Source organism: Phyllobates terribilis, unplaced genomic scaffold (genome assembly GCF_046119375.1).
Source record: "Phyllobates terribilis strain yellow unplaced genomic scaffold, ASM4611937v1 Scaffold_11__3_contigs__length_659146591, whole genome shotgun sequence".
Taxonomy (NCBI): domain Eukaryota; kingdom Metazoa; phylum Chordata; class Amphibia; order Anura; family Dendrobatidae; genus Phyllobates; species Phyllobates terribilis.
In genome coordinates, this window is record NW_027362771.1 from 487,807,203 (window position 1) to 487,830,436 (window position 23,234).

At 44.8% G+C, this 23,234-nt stretch overlaps 1 protein-coding gene across 1 annotated transcript in view; it reads left to right on the top strand.

Moving 5' to 3' along the window:
* Positions 1-214: 214 nt before the first annotated feature.
* FRMD5 (FERM domain containing 5) overlaps positions 215-23,234 on the top strand; it is a 72,025-nt gene continuing 49,005 nt past the window's right edge. The window contains exon 1 of the mRNA XM_073653509.1: positions 215-410. Within this exon, the coding sequence (XP_073509610.1) occupies positions 306-410 (105 nt within the window). The 5' untranslated portion in view covers positions 215-305. The remainder of the gene's footprint in view (positions 411-23,234) is intronic.

Below are 23,234 nucleotides of genomic sequence, written 5' to 3' on the forward strand. Positions count from 1 at the left end.
GCCCGGCCTGGCCGCTCCGCCAGCGGCTCCAGCACTGTCACCGTCCTCTCTGGGTACCAGCAATTATTGTAGTGATGATGGGGATGCTGAGCCACGCCCCTTTACCGCCCCTTTCGCCAATTAGCGGAGAGTGCTTCTTTCTTAGGCGATTCTATATTCCTATTGGCTACTTAGCCATCATTCACTTATTCTGCGGTTTTGATTGGTCGGGCAGATTGTAGGGGGCGGGCTGTGTCTGCAGCACAGCCCGGCGGGCGCACTGTGACCCGGAGCGGGTGTGTACCCGTTGTGTGCCCGGTTTCGGGATGATGTTAAGTCGCCTAATGAGCGGAAGCAACCGCAGTCTGGATCTCCCGTGTGTGTGCACCGTGAGGCTGCTGGACGACTCGGAGTATACGTGTAACGTGCAGGTGACAGGAGGGAGCAGGGGGACTGGATGGTGGCGAGGGGGGCACGAAGGACAGGCAGGGCACGGGTGGGCCTGTGTCTGTGCGGGTCACTGTGCAGGTGCCGGGCACACGATGCTGTGTGCACACATGTGCCATGTGTCTGTGCTGCCCACAATCTATTCCTGGCTGCTGCACTCAATCATTACCAGAGAGAGCAGCCCTGGAATGTTGTATCTGTGCACTAAGTACAGGGGGCGCCCTCCAGAACTCCACAGGGGCAGTACCCATCCCGGCCTGCAGGGGGCAGAGAGACACCAGGTCATGGGGGGGGGCAGCACTTCTTGTCTCACCGCAGCCACAAAAGTTCCTTTACCTGTTTTTCTAAATGTCTTATAAGTGTCGCCGCTGCTTTATAATGACGTAAACCTTGGGCGCAACTTCTGTCTGCAGCCGTCAGGGCCCGGAGCCACCATGACACTTACAGGTGGGTGTGCACAGCACTGTGCTTTATGGGGGCTCTCCAGCTTTACATTTTGTAACCCCCTCAGCTTGTTTAGTTGGGAGTCATCAACCCAAGACTCAGACTCTGCAGACAGTGATTGACGCTCCAGACAAGTCATCGCTGTCAGACACCAGTCAGGTAGGCGGGTCATGCAAAATCAGGGGGTGGAGTGTTGCAGAGTCTCTTGGCCACTCCCAGGGTGCACTGAACACCCTCATTAGCATGTTTGATTAAATTTCAATTTCTGCAGAATGGAGGCAGCGATTATAACACTAAGGCCTCTCTCACACCAGCGTATAACACAGCCGCGTGCTATCTGATGTTTTATCGAATCAATGGGGCAATGCAGATCTGCGCTTATTTTATCATGCCGATTCGGCATGCTGTGAGTGGCTCTGATATTCGGATCACGTGCACCCATTCACGTCTGTGGGTGCGTGTGACACATCCAACTGCACTCATATGTCATCTGACTGCAGTCCAATGTACGCTGACAGAGACAATGAAGAAGATGGAGAAATTAAGTCCTCCATCTTCTCCGTACCTGTGGTGCGATTCTCTCATGCGAGAGAACTGGATCACACTCAGATGACAGATTTGATCCGAGTGTCATTAGCATAATTGTCCCGATACTCTCGCATGAGAGAACATATGCTGGTGTGAATGAGCCCTAAAGATGTGATTTGTATACCGGCTATATCCCTACTGACAGTTGGAAAATCCGCCTTACTTGCCCTCTACTCCAGCGCTGGCTCTCTGCCGCTACTCCAGCGCTGGCTCTCTGCCGCTACTCCAGCGCTGGCTCTCTGCCGCTAACTCCAGCGCTGGCTCTCTGCCTGCTACTCCAGCGCTGGCTCTCTGCCTGCTACTCCAGCGCTGGCTCTCTGCCTGCTACTCCAGCGCTGGCTCTCTGCCGCTACTCCAGCGCTCGCTCTCTGCCGCTACCTCCAGCGCTCGCTCTCTGCCGCTAACTCCAGCGCTGGCTCTCTGCCGCTACTCCAGCGCTGGCTCTCTGCCTGCTACTCCAGCGCTGGCTCTCTGCCTGCTACTCCAGCGCTGGCTCTCTGCCGCTACTCCAGCGCTGGCTCTCTGCCGCTAACTCCAGCGCTCGCTCTCTGCCGCTAACTCCAGCGCTGGCTCTCTGCCTGCTACTCCAGCGCTGGCTCTCTGCCTGCTACTCCAGCGCTGGCTCTCTGCCGCTACTCCAGCGCTGGCTCTCTGCCTGCTACTCCAGCGCTGGCTCTCTGCCTGCTACTCCAGCGCTGGCTCTCTGCCGCTACTCCAGTGCTGGCTCTCTGCCGCTACTCCCAGTGACCATTTGCAGACTGCAGCCACGGCATAATAACTACAGTGTACATGAGCGCTGCAGCCAATCACTTGACTTAGCAGCTTGCTGCGTCTTCATTGGATGAGCTGCTGAGCCGAGTAGCACAGTCACATACGCTTTATTCATGATGTCACCGGTGCTGTCTGTACAGTCACCAAGGCCAATGGTGTAAGCCAGCATTGCAGCTTGGTAGGGTAAGTAATGCTGATTTTATTATTTTTAGCTACCGCAAGCCAAGGGGTTAAAGAAATTATAGATGGAAAACCCCCTTAATGGGTTATTCCCAACATATTCATTGGATAGGATTTAACCTTGTAATTGCTTGGTGTCTCTGCACTAGAACCCCCAGCAATCCTGAGATCAGGGCTCTGCAGAATCCTGTCCTGAATGGAGCAGACATGCGCATGCCCGACCTCCACTCCATTCATTGTTTATGGGACTGCTGGAACAAATGAGCGACATAGCTTTCTCTGGCAGTCCCATAGACAGTGATTGGAGGGGAGATCAAGCATGTGCACCTCTGCTATATTCAAGACAAAACTGTGCAGAGCCCTGATCTCAGGATTACTGGGGTCCTAGCTGCTGGAATACAGCAATCATTAAGTTCTCCCCTATCTGATGAAGTGGGGATAATTCAAATTCTGTCTTTAGTATCAACCCTCCTAACCCGTCTATATGCTCATATAGGTCATAGGAAGCTGAATAAAACGACACCTTGATATCTGTGATCCGATGTCTTATTCCAGAGAAATCAACATTTTCTCAATATGTAAATTTGCTCTTAAGAACTATGGGCCGGACACAGATCTCCCTGAGACTCTGCCTCCAGAGATTATTTTAAATGAAAGGGGTATTACCAGTGTGAGACATGTAATGACTGACAGTCCGCTCTCCTGATCTATATGTCTCACAGTGGTTATATCCCAAAGCTCGAGATCTATGCCTGCCCCATAGATCTTAACAGCTCATTTACATATTAAGAAAAATGTGGATTTCTCAGGAATAAGACATTGGATCGCTGATATCATGGTATCATTTTATTTAGCTTGCTATGACCTTTGTGCCCATATAGACGGCTTAGGAGGGCTGATCGTAATGACAGATTCCTTTTAAAGTGGTTTTCCGGTCTAAGAAGAAAACTCCGCCGTCACTCTATTTGCCGGCAATCTGCTGAATCGTGATAGTGTATGGTGCACATAGTATCAAGATCCTCCTCCTATTTCCCATATGGGTGGGCGGACATGTGACCATATGATTATAATTTGCATACTTGCAGCCAGGTGCCGACTAGTCTCATCCGGCGTCTCTCATTTAGGAAATAACCCTTTATTCATTTTATCAATTTACACCTATAAGCATTGCCTTCTTTATTCCTCCAATGTTATTTATGCCAGTGGTTGTCCCTCATTTGTTGTGGTGCCCCCTTTGTCTATGAGTGGGCCCCAGATCAGGAGGTGGTGGATGTGATCTGTAGACTCTCATACTGTGCACGCTCCTCAGTTATGTGAGACCCCTCAGCTTCGGTCACAGATAGGACCCCTATCTGTCTGGAGAGCTGGGCTCTGTTGTGATATAGAGAATGTCACCATTTATTTTTACGGGTGATCCAAAAATTGCCCAGTGTGCCTTCCCTGATATTTTTGGAGCGGTGCATGTGCAATAATTGCCACAAGGGAGTGTTAGAAAAACTAGTATTTTTATTATTCTCTCTTTTTTTCCTTTGTGATACAGTCTGCTTCTTGTTACAGGACGCTTCATCTGCTGGGTCTTCTACTTAAACACTTTATTTGTAGTTATTTATCAGACAAAGGGCCTCTATTTCTGCGATCTGTATGGTCACGCACGGCCGAGTCCGTGATACTCATTGTACATGAGCTGCAGCGTTAGTGTAGCCCCCCGTCCCCTTTAGTCTTCCTGTGCACATCAGACCCCCGGGCACCAGCTGTACAGGGGGTTCCAGCACATTTCTATTCCAGTGAATGAGGCAGCTACTTTCTTTACGTTATACATATGCTAACTGGATCTCCTCCATAAGGGAGAAAGCTCATATTAAATCCGAGACTCCTCCATAAGGAAAAGAAGAGAGTGATCTACAGACAGCTGTAGGCTTCTTGTCCCTCATTAGAATTTGCAGCCTGAGATGTCTCAGGGGGTCATTTGCTCTCATAAGTGATTCCTAAAATTGAACATTATCCCCTATTTATAGGATATATATATGTATAATTAGTGGTCTGACTGTTGGGACCCCTAGCAATTCTGAGAAAAGGACACTGGATCTGGAGAACAGAGCTCCTTGTGAATGGGGATGCACATGCTCGCCCTCTGCTCCATTCATTGTCTACGGGACTGCCAGAAAAGAAGAGTACAGCACTCAGCTATTTCTCACAGTCCCATAGACATGAAGCTGAGGTCGAGCATGTGCATCTTCACTCTACAGAGTCCCTATACTTTGGGCGTCCCAGCAATCAGACTGCCAGTGATTGAAGATAGGGGGTAACTTTGAGTTGTGGGATATTTATTTACAGGGATGCTCCATGGGAAAACAGCAAGCAAAAGTAAGAAAGCTGTCTCATATCAGCGCGGATGAGAATTGCTAAAATCTCCTCATTTTGCTGGTATTATATGATACACAGAGATGTTCTTCCCCCGTATAAACTTACCTGAATTCTAAGAAATGTATTTAGCGGGTGTATGGGCTTCTGTTATGGGATAGATCAGTGAGATACTGATCAGTGCGGCTCTGATTTCTGGGAGAACACTTGGCATTTTCCAGAACTCTCATTCATTTCAATAAAGAGCGATTGTGTATGCATGGCCCAGGGGCCACTGTTAGGCCAGGGGCCGATCAGTGTCCAATCAGAATGTCATAATACACTTTATGCTAATACTCCTCATTCGTCAGTGATTCACAAAGATATCTTCTCATGGTCTTTATATCTGTATTGTCCAGCGACCAAGGATAATTCTCCAGATTGTCAGATCCATTTTCCGGTCAGCGTGATCTGATTTTCACAAGGTTTAGCTTGTCCCCCATTATCGTTCTGCAGTCAGATTGGCAGCCGTATCCGCACCTACGTGGTGACATTTAGATTTTCTATGACAGGAATATATGTACTGTAATGTAAAATGCCTGTATAACAAAGCCTCGTCTGTCATTGTATAGTCAGCAGGTACAAAGTGTTTTAAATCTGCACTCCAGCGACAAATGCAGCGTCCAGAATTATTCATTAGAAAGTCTTGCACGATCCTTTATGAATCACTTCTTATCTGCGCACTAACCAGCAGCCCGAATATTGTCAACCAGCTGAGGGTCAAAGAGTAAAGGCCTCACTAATATTAAAGATGATGTGCCACCAGACTTCTTCTTAATCATTCCTAGGCTAGGATCACATGATTGTATTTTCTCTCATCCAAAAAAATCAGTCAGATTAATGCAATCACACTCTGACCAGCGTGTGATCCGAGTTTCTCAGACGTGGAGAAGATGTAAAAACGAAATGTCGCCATTTTCTCCATTCTGTCAGTCTGTGAATACTGGACTGCACTCAGATGTCATCTGAGTGCGGTGTGATTTTTTTTGACGAACCCATTGACTTGCATAGCTGAGTACGATCTGATTTACGGATGCAAATCCTGCTTGCTGTGATTATTATCCTTTGACAGACTCGGTCCGAGGAAAGAAATCGCACATGTGCACGGCCCCATAGAATAACATTGTTCCGAGTGCGATCTGATGTTTTGTCTGATCACATCGCACTCGGACTGGAAATACAGTCGTCTCCACGAGCCCTAAGAGTAAGCGCTCTAGGTGTAAGAACCTGCCTTTTATGAAGATCTCGGCGACTGTAAAGCTGTTTTCCAGCACTTCTCACTTCTGCATCTGACCCCATCGTGTCCTCCGGCTGCTTCCATCTCTTGTGCGCAGCCAGCAAGTATTGTGCACCTGTCCTATATATAAGAATAGACATGTGCTGTATATCGCTTGTTAAGCACAGTGATGTCAGTCATGGCTGCTGAAAGTCACAGCACATTTGTGTGAAAATCATCTATTTATAACATTTGTTTCCCCCATGTTTTGCAAAGCGCCTGCATACTTCATGGGGCTGTACATGGATTGTCGTAACAACCCAAAAAGCTGTAGCAATAACTTTTTAGATGTGTTGATTACCCGACTCCTGCAATTTGTCGCTCCTTGAATCGCTTACATCAGTTCCTGTCCCCCATAGAGCTCACAATCTAATTTCACTGCTGTATCTTATGCTCATGTACACACTAGGGCTAGGGTTTTCTTTGAGTGATCATGACTCATATAAAATGATGCATTGCAGAATATTGACTATACTGTATGTCTGTCCAGCGGGTGAAAGGAACTCAAATTAATTGACTGGCAAAGTACCTCTACTAAGGCTGTTGACTAGGGATGAGCGGACCCGTGGAAGTTCGGGTTCGATACCAGAATTGTATCCGATACCAGAATTGTATCCGAACTTGAATCTGAACCCCATAAAAATCAATGGGGACCTGAAATTTGGAGCTGGAAAGTTCTCTTTCTCTCTCCTGACTGTAAAACAAACCTCCAGAAGTCCGTATTCAGAGTTCAGAGAATGAACCCCAAACTTTAGTTTGTGTTCGCTCATCTCTAGTTGACCCATGATTGGTGGAAGTAGTCAGTACTTTCCTCTACTCTATAGTCTGTATACTGCCAGATTTTTTTTCTGCCCGTAGAAATGCACTGGAAAAAAAAATTGTAGCAAAAATGCTGTGTGTGAACAAACCCTAAGTGTTTTCATGGCTATTTTTCTACCCTGACATGAATCTTTTGCAAGAGAAACTCTTATGGTTGGCAACTCTTAGTTTTGATCTTAACAAAATTTCCCACTTGTAGGTGACTTTATTTGGTTTTATTATTTTTTTTTAGATTATTTTCACCCCTAGCTTGTCTAGGTGTTAGGTAAAGTTTTCACCATCAGAGACATCTTTTCTCTTTTAGTTTTGATCATCAGAAGTAAGACCCTATCTTAGAAGTAGGAAACAAAGCGAAAGGCCATCTAAACTTCTGCTCTAAGACTCCTTACAAGACGGGGGACCAGAAATGAAGGATCTCCACTCTTAATTATTGTCTTCTTTTTAGCATTATTTTTTAATTGATTTCCTTACCATTTACTGAGTTCCTTATCTCTGTCCATGTCTATAATTATATCAGAATTACCGCCATCTCTCAGCATTGACGGCTCTCGACTATGATCACTTTGTCTTCCGCACAAAACCCTTTTCTCCTTGTGGCGTCTCCAGTGACTGAATGGTGCTTTGTGACTGGTGAATGCTCGGTATTATAGCCAGTATAACATGATAACGGGGACAATGAGCTCTATCAGAGGTTTTTAGCACAATTTGGCTCCACTTCAAAAATATATAATGTCTTGAGTGACTAGTCGGTGTGATCCACAGTTCATTCCACGTATATATCCTTGAGCTTCCTGAGCAATGAGGTTGAATTCCTGAGCCTGAAGTATTCTCTTCCAGCAATGATTTTTCTAAAAATGTTGGATAATTGCTGTGTGATAGACAACAATTCACCACAAGAGCGTTACTGGAGTTGGCGTTAGGATGTCGGCGAATGTGTTGTGCCTTGCAACCAATTTCAAAGGTGCTTGATGGGTTGAGGTGAATGCTTTTTGTAGGACACTTAATTGTTCTTTCATATCAATCTTGATTTTTTTGCTTCAAGCTTTATATCAATAGTGCAGTATTGTCACGCAAGGTAAGGAAAGGAACAAGTGTACAACGACAGGAAGAGGGGGAAGGGAGTCCTACAACTAGGGAAAGGGGGAGTGGAGACCTCTAGGCACATCTAATATCACCCTGAGTACCCTATCGTCCCTATATAGGTTCCGCACCTATCGCCGAGCAGGAAACCTAATCCCTGAATGTCCCTAGAGCTAAGCCCTAGGTAGAGAGGGGATGGGGTGAGCACTAGTCAGGCCACACTGTAACTAAAGACAACAAGGTAAACAAACAAATGGGATACACTTAGCTTGAGAAGACACCAGAGAGATAACGCCAACCATCCTCCAAGGGAAGTCTAGAAGAAACTAGCCGACTTCTAGTACTCCAGGCATGGACAAAGGAACATAGAACTATCACCAGCGACTCTCTGGAAACACTGAGAGTTTTTACCTACCAAGCAAGGGTGTGTCGGTTAGCAGCAGGAGCTGGAGGTCACTTCTGGGTCCTAAAGGAAGAAGGATATCACTACACTACAGAGATGAGAAGAGCCAAAACGGCCGTCTGTCACACTTGAAACACCCGTGACAACTATCAGTTCTTCTCCGTCCAATGGAACTTCCCCAACAACAAATACCAGGGAAAAGAAGGATTAGACATGTTAGATTTCTACATGGCCTGTTTTTTTGCCCTTAAAGGGGTTTTTCCACCAAAGTTATAAATAAATAAATAAAGTTAATTTTAATCAACATTTTAATCAATAGATCTTAGAATAATAAGTTTTACAATTAGATGTGTTTTAAAAAAATGTTCCTGTGCTGAGAAAATCTTATAAATGTGCCCCTGCTGTGTACTGTGTAATGGCTGTGTCTGACCGTACAGGGACATGTTCTGATCATACCACAGCTCCTGGGCAGGGGAGGAAGCAAAAGAGTATACTGACATTACAGCAGGGGGTCACAGCTGATTTTTTTATTCAAGGCAAAACATTGCTTAAAATCAGGCAGGGAAATGTTTTATCTCAAAGAAATAATCAGCTATGATCCCATGCCATCCTGTCTGTAGAATCTTTTGCTTCTTCCCCTGCCCAGTAGCTGTGGTATGATCAGACCATGTTCCTGCACGGTCAGACACAGCCATTACACAGTACACAGCAGGGGCACATTTATAAGATTATCTCAGCACAGGAACATTATTATATCACATCCAATTGTGGAAGTTATTATTCCAAGATCTACTGATTACAGTAAAATGTACTTTGTTCGTGGGGAAAGGTTCTTTACAAATGCAGTGGTATTACAGAATTGAATTGTACATACTATACTGATGGTACAATATTAATATATCCTTATGGAAATCCAATACTGAGCTGATTTATCAGTTTTAGCTGTAATGTTTGGTTTGCGTTGCAATGCTACAGCCATAGTGGTTGATACAGTATCATCTGTATTCGGTGGGTTAGTAAGGAGCGTCACAGCCACACATTCCTCCATAGCGTGTGAATGCATGGGGCGATGAATACCCCTTGATGTCATGAAGTTCACAGGATAAATGTGTGCTTCATATTCCCATTAGGGTGAAGAAGGTAAGAATAAGGGCCGGAAAACATGGCCGTATTTGGGATCCAGATAACAAAGATTCTGCGTATGGCACCTATGGAAATCTACCTGACCATACTGGTCCTCCAAGTGTGTCCGATAGCGTGTGTGTCGGAGGTATTCTCCTCTAGAAGTAGTGTAATAATTTATGGATTTCAAAGTTTGGCCACATTACTTCTGGAGACGCTTCGTTTTTGCTATTTTTCATCTTTTGTTCCTCGTGGATATGACTGCAGTTATTCCATATATTGGCGGTGTATTGCCATTGTATGCCCGCTGCCAGTCGGCAGGCACTTTCATCCTCACCTCTGGGTGTACACGGAGGGAAAACTAGCAGAATGACTACTGTACACTGCAGTGGGGGCTCTCGGGAGCTGGGGGGCTGTGTGCTGACTGATCCAGTAATCCAACCAGACACAATGGATCCAACTAGGGGTGCAGTGTGAGGGATCCCTGCTGATCCTCCATTTTTCAGCCAATCAGAACTGTACAGAGAGCGTGCAGAGATGCTGATTGGATGCCAGCTGGAGTACATGCAGGGATTCCCTCACAGGGAGCTGCATAAAATATGATTACTAATGAGATCCAATGCATATTTATAGTCCTGGCAAAGTGGGTCAAAATGAGCTAACAATGCAGTGTACAGCCCCGGGGATATCCTGAGCTTGTTTTTGGTACGTCTGATCAAAACAAGTCCGCGTAGTAAATCTGAGGATCCGTTCACCTGGGACTGGTAAGACATCAAATACTCATGAGCGACGGGTTACCTGAGCTAAGATAATAAATTCTGAATCAAGAACCAATGAATTTCTTATGACATGCATCGCATAGCTTCTGTATAAGGGGCTCTCGTATTTAGTCACCAGATTTAACATTTCAGGCTAACTTTTTCATAAATTAGGCCCCATGTGCAGAGTCGTGATCCGCAACACACAGATCCTGGCACCTATAGAGGCACCATACCAAGATGAAATGTTAAAGGACTTATACAATTCTTAAAATTGGATGGCTTTTCCAACGGATAGGACCATCCACATTAAATTGTTTGGGGTCCAACTCTAGGCACCCGCTATATTGAAGAAGCTGCAGCTCCTGATACCACCATTCCATTTTCATTGTGTACATCATTCCGTACTACACGCTGCCGTCATTTTATTAGAGCTGTGCTTAGTTTTGCAGTTTTTTTCTATGCACTTAATGTAATATTGATGTCCCACGCTGAGTATAGGCTAGCATTTTTTAAGAACTGGGTGACTCTTTTTTTACGAGTCTATTTATACGCAGAAGCTTCTGTGAATCCTGTTCATCTGAATTTGGCTTGTAGAAAACCATCTACTTCCCATCAACACAGCCCCAGTCAGATGCATGGACCTGATTCAGGAGGCCATATTATTGGATAGGGGATAACTTGCTGATTGCTGAGGTCCAACAGCAGGGACCCCCAGTAATCTCGAGATCAGGCTCTGAAACCCTGATGACTGGGCTCTGCAGGCTGTCCTGAATGAAGGGCAGGTGCACATTCACAGTCTGTGCAACATTCATTGTCTATGAGGCTGCTCTAAATAGGCGAGTGCAGTGCTCAGCAGTCCCATAGACAATGAATGGGACGGAGGACACGTATGTGCTCCAATCAGGACCGGGCTGCTGAACCCAGGCTTCAGGCTTCCAGAGTTCTGCTCTCAGGATCTCTGGAGATCCCAGCGGTCAGACCTCCAGTGATTAGCATTAGCAGAATGGACACGTCCATTCTGAACTGTCCTCCCACCTCTCCTCCTGGTCCCTCTTTGACCGCCTACAATCTGGTTTCCGACCGCAGCATTCTACTGAAACTGCCCTGACTAAAGTCACCAACGCCCTACTAACCGCCAAATCCAAGCGACGCTACTCTGTCCTCCTCCTCCTTTCTAAAACTTAACATGGACAAAACAGAATTCATCATCTTTCCGCCATCTCATTCAACCCCTGCAACTGACCTATCTATCAACGCCAATGGCTGCTCACTCTCCCCAGTCCCTCAAGCTCGCTGCCTTGGGGTAACCCTGGACTCTGAACTCTCCTTCAAACCACATATACAAGCCCTGTCCACTTCCTGCCGACTCCAACTTAAAAATATCTCCCGGATCTGCACATTCCGCAACCATAAATCTGCAAAAACACTAGTGCAAGCCCTCATCATCTCCTGCCTTGACTACTGCAACCTTCTGCTCTGTGGCCTCCCTTCCAACACTCTCGCACCCCTCCAATCTATCCTAAACTCTGCTGCCCGACTAATCCACCTGTCCCCCTGCTATTTCCCGGCTTCTCCTCTCTATCAATCTCTTCCTCTCTATCAGTCTCTGAGCAATGGCTCCCCATTGCTCAGAGACTCCAGTTCAAAACCCTAACCATGGCATACAAAGCCATTCACAACCTGTCTCCTCCATACATCTGTGACCTAGTCTCCTGATACATACCCGCACGTAGCCTCTGACCCTCACAAGATCTCCTTCTCTACTCCCCTCTTATCTCCTTCTCCCACAATCGCATACAAGATTTCTCCCGTGCTTCCCCCCTACTCTGGAACTCTCTAACCCAACATATCAGACTCTCGCCGACCCGTGGAAACCTTCAAAAGGAACCTGAAGCCTACAACCTGCATTAACCATTGCTCCACCATACCGCTCCACGACCAGCCCTACCCTCACCTACTGTATCCTCACCTATCCCTTGTAGATTGTGAGCAGGGTCAGGGTCCTCACTCCTCCTGTACCAGTCGCCATCACGTTTTGTTCAAGATTATTGTAATTGTTTTTGTATTATACCCCTTTTTCACATGTAAAGCGCCATGGAATAAATGGCGCTATAATAATAAATAATTAGGAAGTTATCCACTATCCTATGGTAGTTTAATTTTTTGAGAATATCCTTTTAACATAATAAGAAAGAAGAAAATTCTGCAGTTTACAGGCTGGAAACGGACTGCTGGACTTTTTTTTCTTCTAAGGGTTCGCTCACACTAGCGTATATATCGGACGAGTGCAATGCGAGACAAAAAGGGATTGCACTCAGACCAATGTTATTCAATGAGGCAGTGCAGATCTGCAATTTCACTCCGAAATCTGACGGATATAAGAAAAAAATCGCATGCTATATGAACTATCAAAGTGGTGTCCAATTTTTACCGATATACAGTGGGTATGGAAAGTATTCAGACCCCTTTAAATTTTTCACTCTTTGTTTCATTGCAGCCATTTGGTAAATTCTAAAAAGTTAATTTTTTTTCTCAGTAAAGTGCACTCTGCGCCCCATCTTGACTGAAAAAAAAAAACAGAAATGTAGACATTTTTGCAAATTTATTAAAAAAGAAAAACAAATATCACATGGTCATAAGTATTCAGACCCTTTTCTCAAACACTCATATTTAAGTCACATGCTGTCCATTTCCTTGTGATCCTCCTTTAGATGGTTCTACTCCTTCATTGGAGTCCAGATGTGTTTAATTAAACTGATAGGACTTTATTTGGAAAGGCACACACCTGTCTATATAAGACCTCACAGCTCACAGTGCATGTCAGACCAAATGAGAATCATGAGCTCAAAGGAACTGCCCAAGGAACTCAGAGACAGAATTGTGGCAAGACACAGATCTGGCCAAGGTAACAAAAGAATTTCTGCATTATTCAAGGTTCCTAAGAGCACAGTGGCCTCCATAATCCTTAAATGGAAGAAGTTTGTGACCACCAGAAATCTTCCTAAGGCTGTGTGCCCACGATGCGTTTTTAATGTGTTTCTGCAGCATTTTTGCAGCTGCAGAAACGCATTAAAAACGCATGGTAGAAGGGCAGCAATGTTCCCCAATGATAATCTGCATGTGCTGTGCACAAGCTGCGTAAATTTCCGCTGCGGATTATCATTGCGGAAAAAAACGCCGCCATTGACTTGCATTAGACCGCATGGATTACGCATCACTGTATATGTAGATGCGTAATCCAAGCATTCTAATGTGCGAATGGTAGCCGGGTGTAGAGGAGAGGAGAGTCTCATCCACACCCAAGTATCATTAAAAAATCTGTAAAAAAAAGAATAAAATAAAAAATAAATGTATATTTACCTTTTGGCGGCCCGCGCAGCGCTCCTCCTTGCTTCCCGGCACTTTGCAGTGGATTGAAGGACCTGCGCTGACGTCAGAGTCATGTGACGGGTCACGCGAAGCTGACGTCGGCAGGTCTTTCAATCCACTGCTGCCGGCAGCCGGGACCGAGCGAAACAAGCCAGCGCGGGCCATCGGAGGGTAAGTATATATTTATTTTTTTATTTTTAACCACTCTCTCGGGTCACACTATATAAATCCATGCAGTTTGCATGGATTTATATAATGTGACCTAGTTGTCAACAAGCACTTTCCAAGTGATGCTAATCGCTTGGAAAGCGCTTGTCAATCCGCATGCGGAAATGTCAGTGAATAACGCTACATTTCCGCATGTCCCTGGCAGGAAAACGCATGTACAATCCGCATGCGTTTTTTTCTGCCAGGGAGATGCAGAAACGCTCAGGAAAAAATCCTGAGCATTTCTGCATCGTGGGCACATAGCCTAAACCTGGCTGTTCAGCCAAACTGAGCAATCGTGGGAGAAGAGCCTTGGTGACAGAGGTAAAGAAGAACCCCAAGATCACTGTGGCTGAGCTCCAGAGATGATCCAGATGGGGATGGGAGAAAGTTCCACAAAGTCAACTATGACTGCAGCCCTCCACCAGTCGGGCCTTTATGGCAGAGTGGCCCTACAGAAGCCTCTCCTCAGTGCAAGACATATGAAAGCCGTCATAGAGTTTGCTCAAAAACACATGAAGGACTCCCAGACTATGAGAAATAAGATTCTATGGTCTGATGAGACGAAGATAGAACTTTTTGGTGAGAATTCTAAGCGGTATGTGTGGAGAAAAGCAGGCACTGCTCATCTCCTGCCCAATACAATCCCAACAGTGAAACGTGGTGGCAGCATCATGCTATGGGGGTGTTTTTCAGCTGCAGGGACAGGACGACTGGTTGCAATTGAAGGAAACATGAATGCGGCAAAGTACAGAGATATCCTGATGAAAATCTCTTCCAGAGTGCTCTGGACCTCAGACTTGGTTGAAGGTTCACCTTCCAACAAGATAATGACTCTAAGCACACAGCTAAAATAACAAAGGAGTGGCTTTAGAACAACTCTGTGACCATTCTTGACAGGCCCAGCCTGAGCCCTGATCTAAACCCAATCGAGCATCTCTGGAGAGACCTGAAAATGGCTGTCCACCAACGTTCACCATCCAACCTGATGGAACTGGAGAGGATCTGCAAGGAAGAATGGCAGAGGATCCCCAAATCCAGGTGTGAAAAACTTGTTGCATTATTCCCAAGAAGACTCATGGCTGTACTAGCTCAAAAGGGTGCTTCTACTCAATACTGAGCAAAGGGGCTGAATACTTATGACTTTTTTAATATATTTGTAAAAAATTCTACATTTCTGTTTTTTTCAGTCAAGATGGGGTGCAGAGTGCACTTTAATGAGAAAAAAAATAACTTTTTTGAATTTACCAAATGGCTGCAATGAAACAAAGAGTGAAAAATGTAAAGGGGTCTGAATACTTTCCGTACCCACTGTATTCCAATTCTGTAGCATAGGAATTGTAAATGGTCCTGTAAAAGATTAATAGCTGCTGAGAAAAAAACGGATTGTATACGGACAGCACACGGATGACAAGTGAGAAAAGATCGTCCCACTTTCCTGGATAAAAATGGGACCGATTTTTTTTTTATATGCAAGTGTGAGCGAGGCCTTATACTGCTACACACCTGTGACAAGGGAGAATGGACTGACTGCACATGCGGTGAGCTGGCTGTAATCTGCTACTAGGGGCTCGCTCAGACTATGGTATAGCATCCGATGATTGTCTCATGCGAGAGAATACTCTGCTGCGAGCGTGATCCAAGTGTCATTTTCCTGTGATCCAATTCTCGGATCACGGGTGTGGAGATGATGGAGGACTTAATTTCTCCATCTTCTCCATTGTGGGAGTCGTCATATATCGGACTGCACTCGGATGCCATCCTAGTGCTGTCTGATGTTTTGCATGCACCCATATGGGTGTGCGCCGTCCGATATAAGCTGCCAATCACAGCATGCAGCAATTTTTTTTCTCATGCCGACTTGGCACTGCACCATAGTATAACATTGGAGCGAGTGCCATCTGATGAAACATCAGATAACAGTCATCCGAGTTACATGGTGGCTACTCGCCACCATAAGGCGGGGTTCACACTGGCGTTCAGTCTTGTTTCATTCTTTTCTGTTATAGAAACAGAAAAACCAAAACTCTTGCAAAAATCTTGTCTCATAATTGACACAAAATACCAGATAGACCACATAGACAATTATAGGATCCCTCTGATTTCTGTTTTTTTTCAATGGCTCATTTTATGCAACCGTATTTTTGGTCTCAGCGCTGTCTGCAACCAAAGACAGAGCGCACGGACAACACTAGAACCAATGTTATTGACTGGGGCAAGGCAGATGAGCCATATTTTTGTTCACTGACCGAATCTGTGTGTGAAAAACATTGCAGCAGGCACAAGTTTCTTCTTTGTGTCAGATGAGACTTGCTCATTCAAGTCTGTGGGTACACAAAAAAATCAGATGTCACAGTATAGTCTCTGTATTTTCTGAATACATTGCAATTCATAAACATAGAAAGCTGTAAATTGTCTTGTAAGGCCACATTCACACATTGAGTGTTTGGTCAGTATTTTACCTCAGTATTTGTAAGTCAAGACCAGGAGTGGAACAAACAGAGGAAAAGTATAATAGAAACACATCACCACTTCTGGATTTTTCACCCATTGCTGGCTTTGGCTTACAAATACTGAGGTAAAATACTGACCAAATACTCAACATGTAAACGTGGCCTTATACATAGCCTTTTCTCTTGTGAATTTGGGGGTTGGCGAGTGTGAAGACAGAGGAGGTATGCAGTGATTTTCGGAGCGCGGCTGGCATTTGCTTGTGCGTTATCACAAGAATTAGTCAGGGTGAATTCTATTAGGAGCCGTGCGAGGGAAGGAGGGGAATCTGTAGATGGAACAGGCCGAGAGAGACTCCAGTAAACCAGAGCTCAGGGAATAAAGAAATTAAATGGCTTGATGAGAAATCTGTGTTCTTTCATCAGACACTTTCTTTTTGTGCGACGTCTCTGGGGGTACGTGCTAAAGCAAATGCTATTTTAAAGGGTAAATATGCTCGAAAAATGAAGATATAGCTGGCGTACTTCTGCCGAAGCTCAGAGTCGCTGCGATCACTATCACCTCATTACATGTTTTAGCTAATAGTATATTACACATAATACGGCACGTAGATCTGGCGCATAAGGAAATTAGTTACAGGATTTAGACATTGTCCTATATCCAGGATGATGGCACTATGTGGATTTCTAGTATGTATAGGACTAGGTTCAGTATGGCGGATCGAGGGCTCATTCATATAGCCTTAGTAAAAATCTGTGTTGTGCTGATCTTTATGGTGCCCATAGTCTGCTCCGGCCGCCTCAGATTGTACCTCCATGAATGATTTTATATGTAAGAAACTGTAAAAAAAAATCCCTAACAATGGAAGTTCCTACAAGGAATTTTTGACACTGCGTAATTTTACTGCTCAAAAAATGCAGCGTCTTTTTCACCCATTGAATGCACTGAAAAAACACAGGCAAAAAAACACGGCTGCGGTTTCTGCCAAGAGATGCAGAAACGTTGCAGAAATTTCTGCAATCAAATACTCAACGTGTGAACATAGCCTTAAAAGACCAGCAAATCCTGAAAGGAAAAATACTGATCATGTGCACAGCACTTCAGGATTCTCATTGACTTTGCTGGCATAAGGATTCCCTAGCATTTTGGGCCAATTCCGCACGGAAAAAACTCAGCAAAAACGCACCGTGTGCACACAGCCTTACAGTTCCAGCAAAGTGGATGGGATTTATAGAACCTTCACTATCAAATTTGGTTCCGACACATTCAGAGAGCATCCCCTTTGCCTTGGGTGCTGGTGACATGCATGAAGAAGGCTGTCTGTGATGCTGAGTTTATTTGCTAAGTCTGCACCCTTCTTTGTGCAACAGCCATAAAGGAGAAGGAGGCTGGCTTAGTTAATGAACTGAGCCAGACAGCCAACCTCTTCCTCACACAGGAGGGTGGGCTAAGGCCCTTGCATGTATTGGAACAGGGGTGCAAGTGAAGTTGTATCAACTGCAAGAGGGGGTCTGTTATTGGGACATCAGTGTTTTTTTTATATTAAAGTATATTAGTAAATTCAATCAATTTCTATTTGCAAAAGAGTTAAATAACTTCTTGGGTCCCCAAACAATCCCATTTTGCAGACCACAAAATGTCAAACGTGGACAATTTTAAGCGTAATTTCAGAGTTTGTGACTGCACAAGAAATGTATAGCCGTAGGAAGGGTGAACTGCTTGTCAGGTATACATAGACTCCCTTTACGCCACTTTCAGATAATTATAACGCGCACCTCCCCTGGTTCTTCTTAACCGGATTCATATCATCAAAGGACCCTCTATTGATCTAAGTCAGGAGGTCCTTGCACTGCGGTCATAAGACAGACACTAAAAGGTAGCACCCTAAGGTCTCAAATGACCATTGTGTAAAAACAAAAACAAAATAAAAAACACATAAAATTGTAAACAATATTAAAAAAATAGTGTTTAAAATGAGTAAAAGAGGTGAGCATATGTCAAAGTGACCATAGCTAAAAGGGGAACTACTATAAAGCTTTATTTTAGTGAACATTTTTTTTTTTTTACCTTTTTAGCCCTTAAACATCAAAGAGAGAAAAGCATCTATAAGAAAGTACAGTAACAAAGCTTCAAGCATCATCAGAAAGATATAACATCTATGTGGATATCCTAACAGAAGTTAAATAAAGGAGTCTGGTCACTAACAAGGGAAGATGCTCTTTTACTGAAGTGGTTAATCTAAATATATAACTTAGATTTTTGTCTTCATAAATGGAGAAAAATTCCCCAAACGTTATGTTGAGAGCTTGATGGTAATATGACGGGTGTTCTAAAATCACAGCGGAAAAAAAAGTGTTTTCATGAATTTCAATTCCTTACCTTGTACATTTAGCAGTAAAACACCCTAGAAGTGGAATCACTACACATCCATAGTGTGTGGCCCCTATGGAGAGCTAGCCCCTGACCTAGGAGCCCTGATAGCGAACGCTGTAGGTGAATACCGCCGAGCCACCGACGGCACATCAGCTCTCTCCACGCTCCCATTTCCCTGCTAAGAGATTATAGTCCACTCAAGCACACAATAAGATCAGAGCCGCTCAATTAACCCAGGGCCTGCGAGCCCCATGCCTGGAAATGATAGGGAGAGCGAAGCTAGGCCTAGAAAGAAAGGATTTTTTTTTCACCGTTTTCCACAATCAAGGATATTGTTTCTTAAAATTAATTCACTACCAGTATAAGTTGTGTGAACGATCATTGCTTCATGGAGATTCTACCTAGTAACGTTGCCTTGCAGCCATCTGCTTTGAGATTGCAATCTGTAGGGGGGATACACCAGTCTAAAACAAACCTTTCATTATTGAAATGCACCACATTTTTAACAGATGCCTGCCATTTAACAAAGTGTCGAGAAACAGAAAAAAGTCTCAAATTATTGTGCAAAAATAGTGTGCCCCAAAATTTGTGAATATATGTATGTAAGTATGGGCCCTAATAAATGTTCTCTTATAGGCTTCTGAAAGCTGGATACACACGTTAGGTTGAAGTTAGATAAAACTGCCTGTATCAGCAAAATCACTTCTCCATCCCCCCCATGTCTGAAATTGGGGGAAGGAATGACCTGTTGGGTTTCACCATGTCTGCTCCTTTGACACAGCCAAGGTTGTCTGGCAGCAACTTATTCCCCTCTTCCCAATCAAATATACATTAATCAGTCATAACATGAAGACCATCTGCCTAATATTGTGTAGGTGTACATCATCAAAGCAAAGAGTCCCCAAGACCACCCTATTTGGCACCAAGACATTAACAGCATATCCTTTACTAGCAATTGTGAGGTGCAGCCTCCATGGATCTCACTTGTTCCAGTACATCCCAAGATGATCCATCAGATGTAGATTTGGGGAATTTGAAGGCCCAGTCATCACTGTGAACCTTCTCAGAAACCATTTCTGATTGTGACAGGGGCATTACCCTGCTGAAAAAGCCACAGCCACAAGTGAATATTGTTACAATGAAGAAGGGAAGCACTTGGTAGGCATAAGTCTTTAGGAAAGCGGTATGTGGAAATAACATCCACATGAATGTCAGGAGTCAGGGTTTTCCAGCAGAACATTGCCCAAAGAGTCACACCACCTCCGCTGGTTGGTCTTTCCATTATGCATCCTGTTACCAGGGCTGTGGAGTCGGTAAGCCAAACCTGCGACTCCGACTCCTCAATTTCCCTTACACCAACTCCGACTCCGACTCCAACTCCGACTCCCACATATATTGCTTATATTTAAATAGATAGATAGATAGATAAAGTCATAGAGGGATGGATAGATAGATAGTGGGATAGATGGAGGAATAGATAGATTAATAGAGGGATGGATAGGTAAATAGAGAGATGGAGAGATGGATAGATACAGGGATGGATGGATAAATATATGGATAGATAGATGATAGATAGTCATATGCATGGATAGATGAAAGGATGGATAGATACATAAGATAGATAAAGTCATAGATAGATAGATGGAGGGATGGATAGATAGATGGAGGGATGGATAGATAGTGGGATAGATGGAGAAATAGATAGATTAATAGAGGGATGGATAGATGGAGAGATAGATAGATACAGGGATGGATGGATGGATGGATAAATATATGGATAGATAGATGATAGATAGCCATATGGATGGATAGCTGGAGGGATAGCTGGAGGGATAGATGAAAGGATGGATAGATAGAGGGATAAATGAAAGGATAGATGAACGGATAGATGGAGGGATAGATAGATGGATAGATAGAGGGATGGATAGATAGATGAATACATGGAGGGATAGATAGAGTGTGATAGACAGATGACAGCTACAGACAGCAAATAGTACATTGCACATATAGTTCACACATTGTACAGAGAGCACATAATAATCACCTACAATATTAGCATTAGTTACCTTCCTGTGACAGAGATGAGCAGTAGTACTTTCACTTTCTCCAGCTCGGGGCCCAGGAATCAGATCCTGTGCAGGGCAGGCACCCCTCCCCCTCCTCTCTCTGGTGAAGACGGCAGAAGACAGGACAGAGGAGGGGAGACTGCCCCCTGCAGCCGGTGCAGGACGGGAGCACTGCAGCATACAAGTGAGTTTTGATAGGTGCGTGCTCCTGCTTCTAGGGGGGGGGGGGGCAGCTGCCCCCCCTGCCCCTTGCTGGCTACAGCCATGATTCACACAGAGCCTTTTTGCTGATCCGTTTTTTGCAGTAAAATGCAGTGACTCTGGGCATCCCAGCAAAGTCAATGCGTTTCAAGTTATGACATTCAGACACATCGTTTTGTGAGGATCCATTTTTGGGCTCAAAAACGGATCCTCACAAAGAATGAGCATGTCAGTTTGTGCGGTTTTTTCTAATCTGCTTTTGCTATTGAAAACATTATCTATGAGCTCAAAAAACTTTCAGGTGATGCGGTTTTTTAAAAAGCTGATCTGCTTTTGTAGCTGAAAAACGTATCCTCAAAAAACGCAGCAAAAACGCTGTGTGCGAATGTAGCCTTAGATCAGGAATAGAACAGCCATTTATAGGACATTTCATAACTTTCCCAAATTCCTATGAAAAAATATTCAGCACATTCTGCATTAAACTACTGTACACAATTTATTATACACTGCTCAAAAAATAAAGGGAACACTTAAACAACAGAATATAACTCAAAGTAAATCAAACTTCTGTGAAATCAAACGGTCCACTTAGGAAGCAACACTGATTGACAATCAATTTCACATGCTGTTGTGCAAATGGAATAGACAATAGATGGAAATTATTGGCAATTATCAAGACACCCTCAATAAATGAGTATTTCTGCAGGTGGGGACCACACACCACATCTCAGTACCAATGCTTTCTGGCTGATGTTTTGGTCACTTTTGAATGTTGGTTGTGCTTTCACACTCGTGGTAGCATGAGACGGACTCTACAACCCACAGAAGTTGCTCAGGTAGTGCAGCTCATCCAGGATGGCACATCAATGCGAGCTGTGGCAAGAAGGTTTGCTGTGTCTGTCAACGTAGTGTCCAGAGGCTGGAGGCACTACCAGGAGACAGGCCAGTACACCAGGAGACGTGGAGGGGGCCTTAGGAGGGCAACAACCCAGCAGCAGGACCGCTACCTCCGCCTTTGTGCAAGGAGAAACAGGAGGAGCATTGCCAGAGCCCTGCAAAATGACCTCCAGCAGGCCACAAATGTGCATGTGTCTGCACAAACGGTTAGAAACCGACTCCATGAGGGTGGTATGAGGGCCCGACGTCCACAGATGGGGGTTGTGCTCACAGCCCAACACCGTGCAGGATGCTTGCCATTTGCCATAGGACACCAGGATTGGCAAAGTCGCCACTGGTGCCCTGTGCTCTTCACAGATGAAAGCAGGTTCACACTGAGCACATGTGACAGACGTGACAGAGTCTGGAGACTCCGTGGAGAGCGATCTGCTGCCTGCAACATACTTCAGCATGACCGGTTTGGCAGTGGGTCAGTAATGGTGTGGGGTGGCATTTCTTTGGAGGGCCGCACAGCCCTCCATGTGCTCTCCAGAGGTAGCCTGACTGCCATTAGGTACCGAGATGAGATCCTCAGACCCCTTGTGAGACCATATGCTGGCGCGGTTGGCCCTGGGTTCCTCCTAATGCAGGACAATGCCAGACCTCATGTGGCTGGAGTGTGTCAGCAGTTCCTGCAAGATGAAGGCATTGAAGCTATGGACAGGCCCGCCCGTTCCCCAGACCTGAATCCGATTGAGCACATCTGGGACATCATGTCTTGCTCCATCCACCAACGTCACGTTGCACCACAGACTGTCCAGGAGTTAGCGGATGCTTTAGTCCAGGTCTGGGAGGAGATCCCACAGGAGACCATCCGCAACCTCATCAGGAGCATGCCCAGTCGTTGTAGGGAGGTCATACAGGCACGTGGAGGCCACACACAATACTGAGCCTCATTTTGACTTGTTTTAAGGACATTACATCAAAGTTGGATCAGCCTGTAGTGTGTTTTTCCACTTTAATTTTGGGGGTGACTCCAAATCCAGGCCTCCATTGGTTAACAAATTTGATTTCCATTGATGATTTTTGTGTGATTTTGTTGTCAGCACATTCAACTTTGTACAGAACCAAGTATTCAATGAGAATATTTCATTCATTCAGATCTAGGATGTGTTATTTGAGTGTTCCCTTTATTTTTTTGAGCAGTGTATATTTTAGGAGTCGGAGTCGGTCCATTTTATACCGACTCCGACTCCACCAAAATGAGCACCGACTCCGACTCCACGACTCCGACTCCACAACCCTGCCTGTTACCATCTCTTCCTCTTCTAAGCATCTAAGCAATGTAAACACACACAATGAAAAAGAGAACACAAGACCAGCTTCTGTTGCGCCATGGTTTATCTTTTACCTTCAGATGC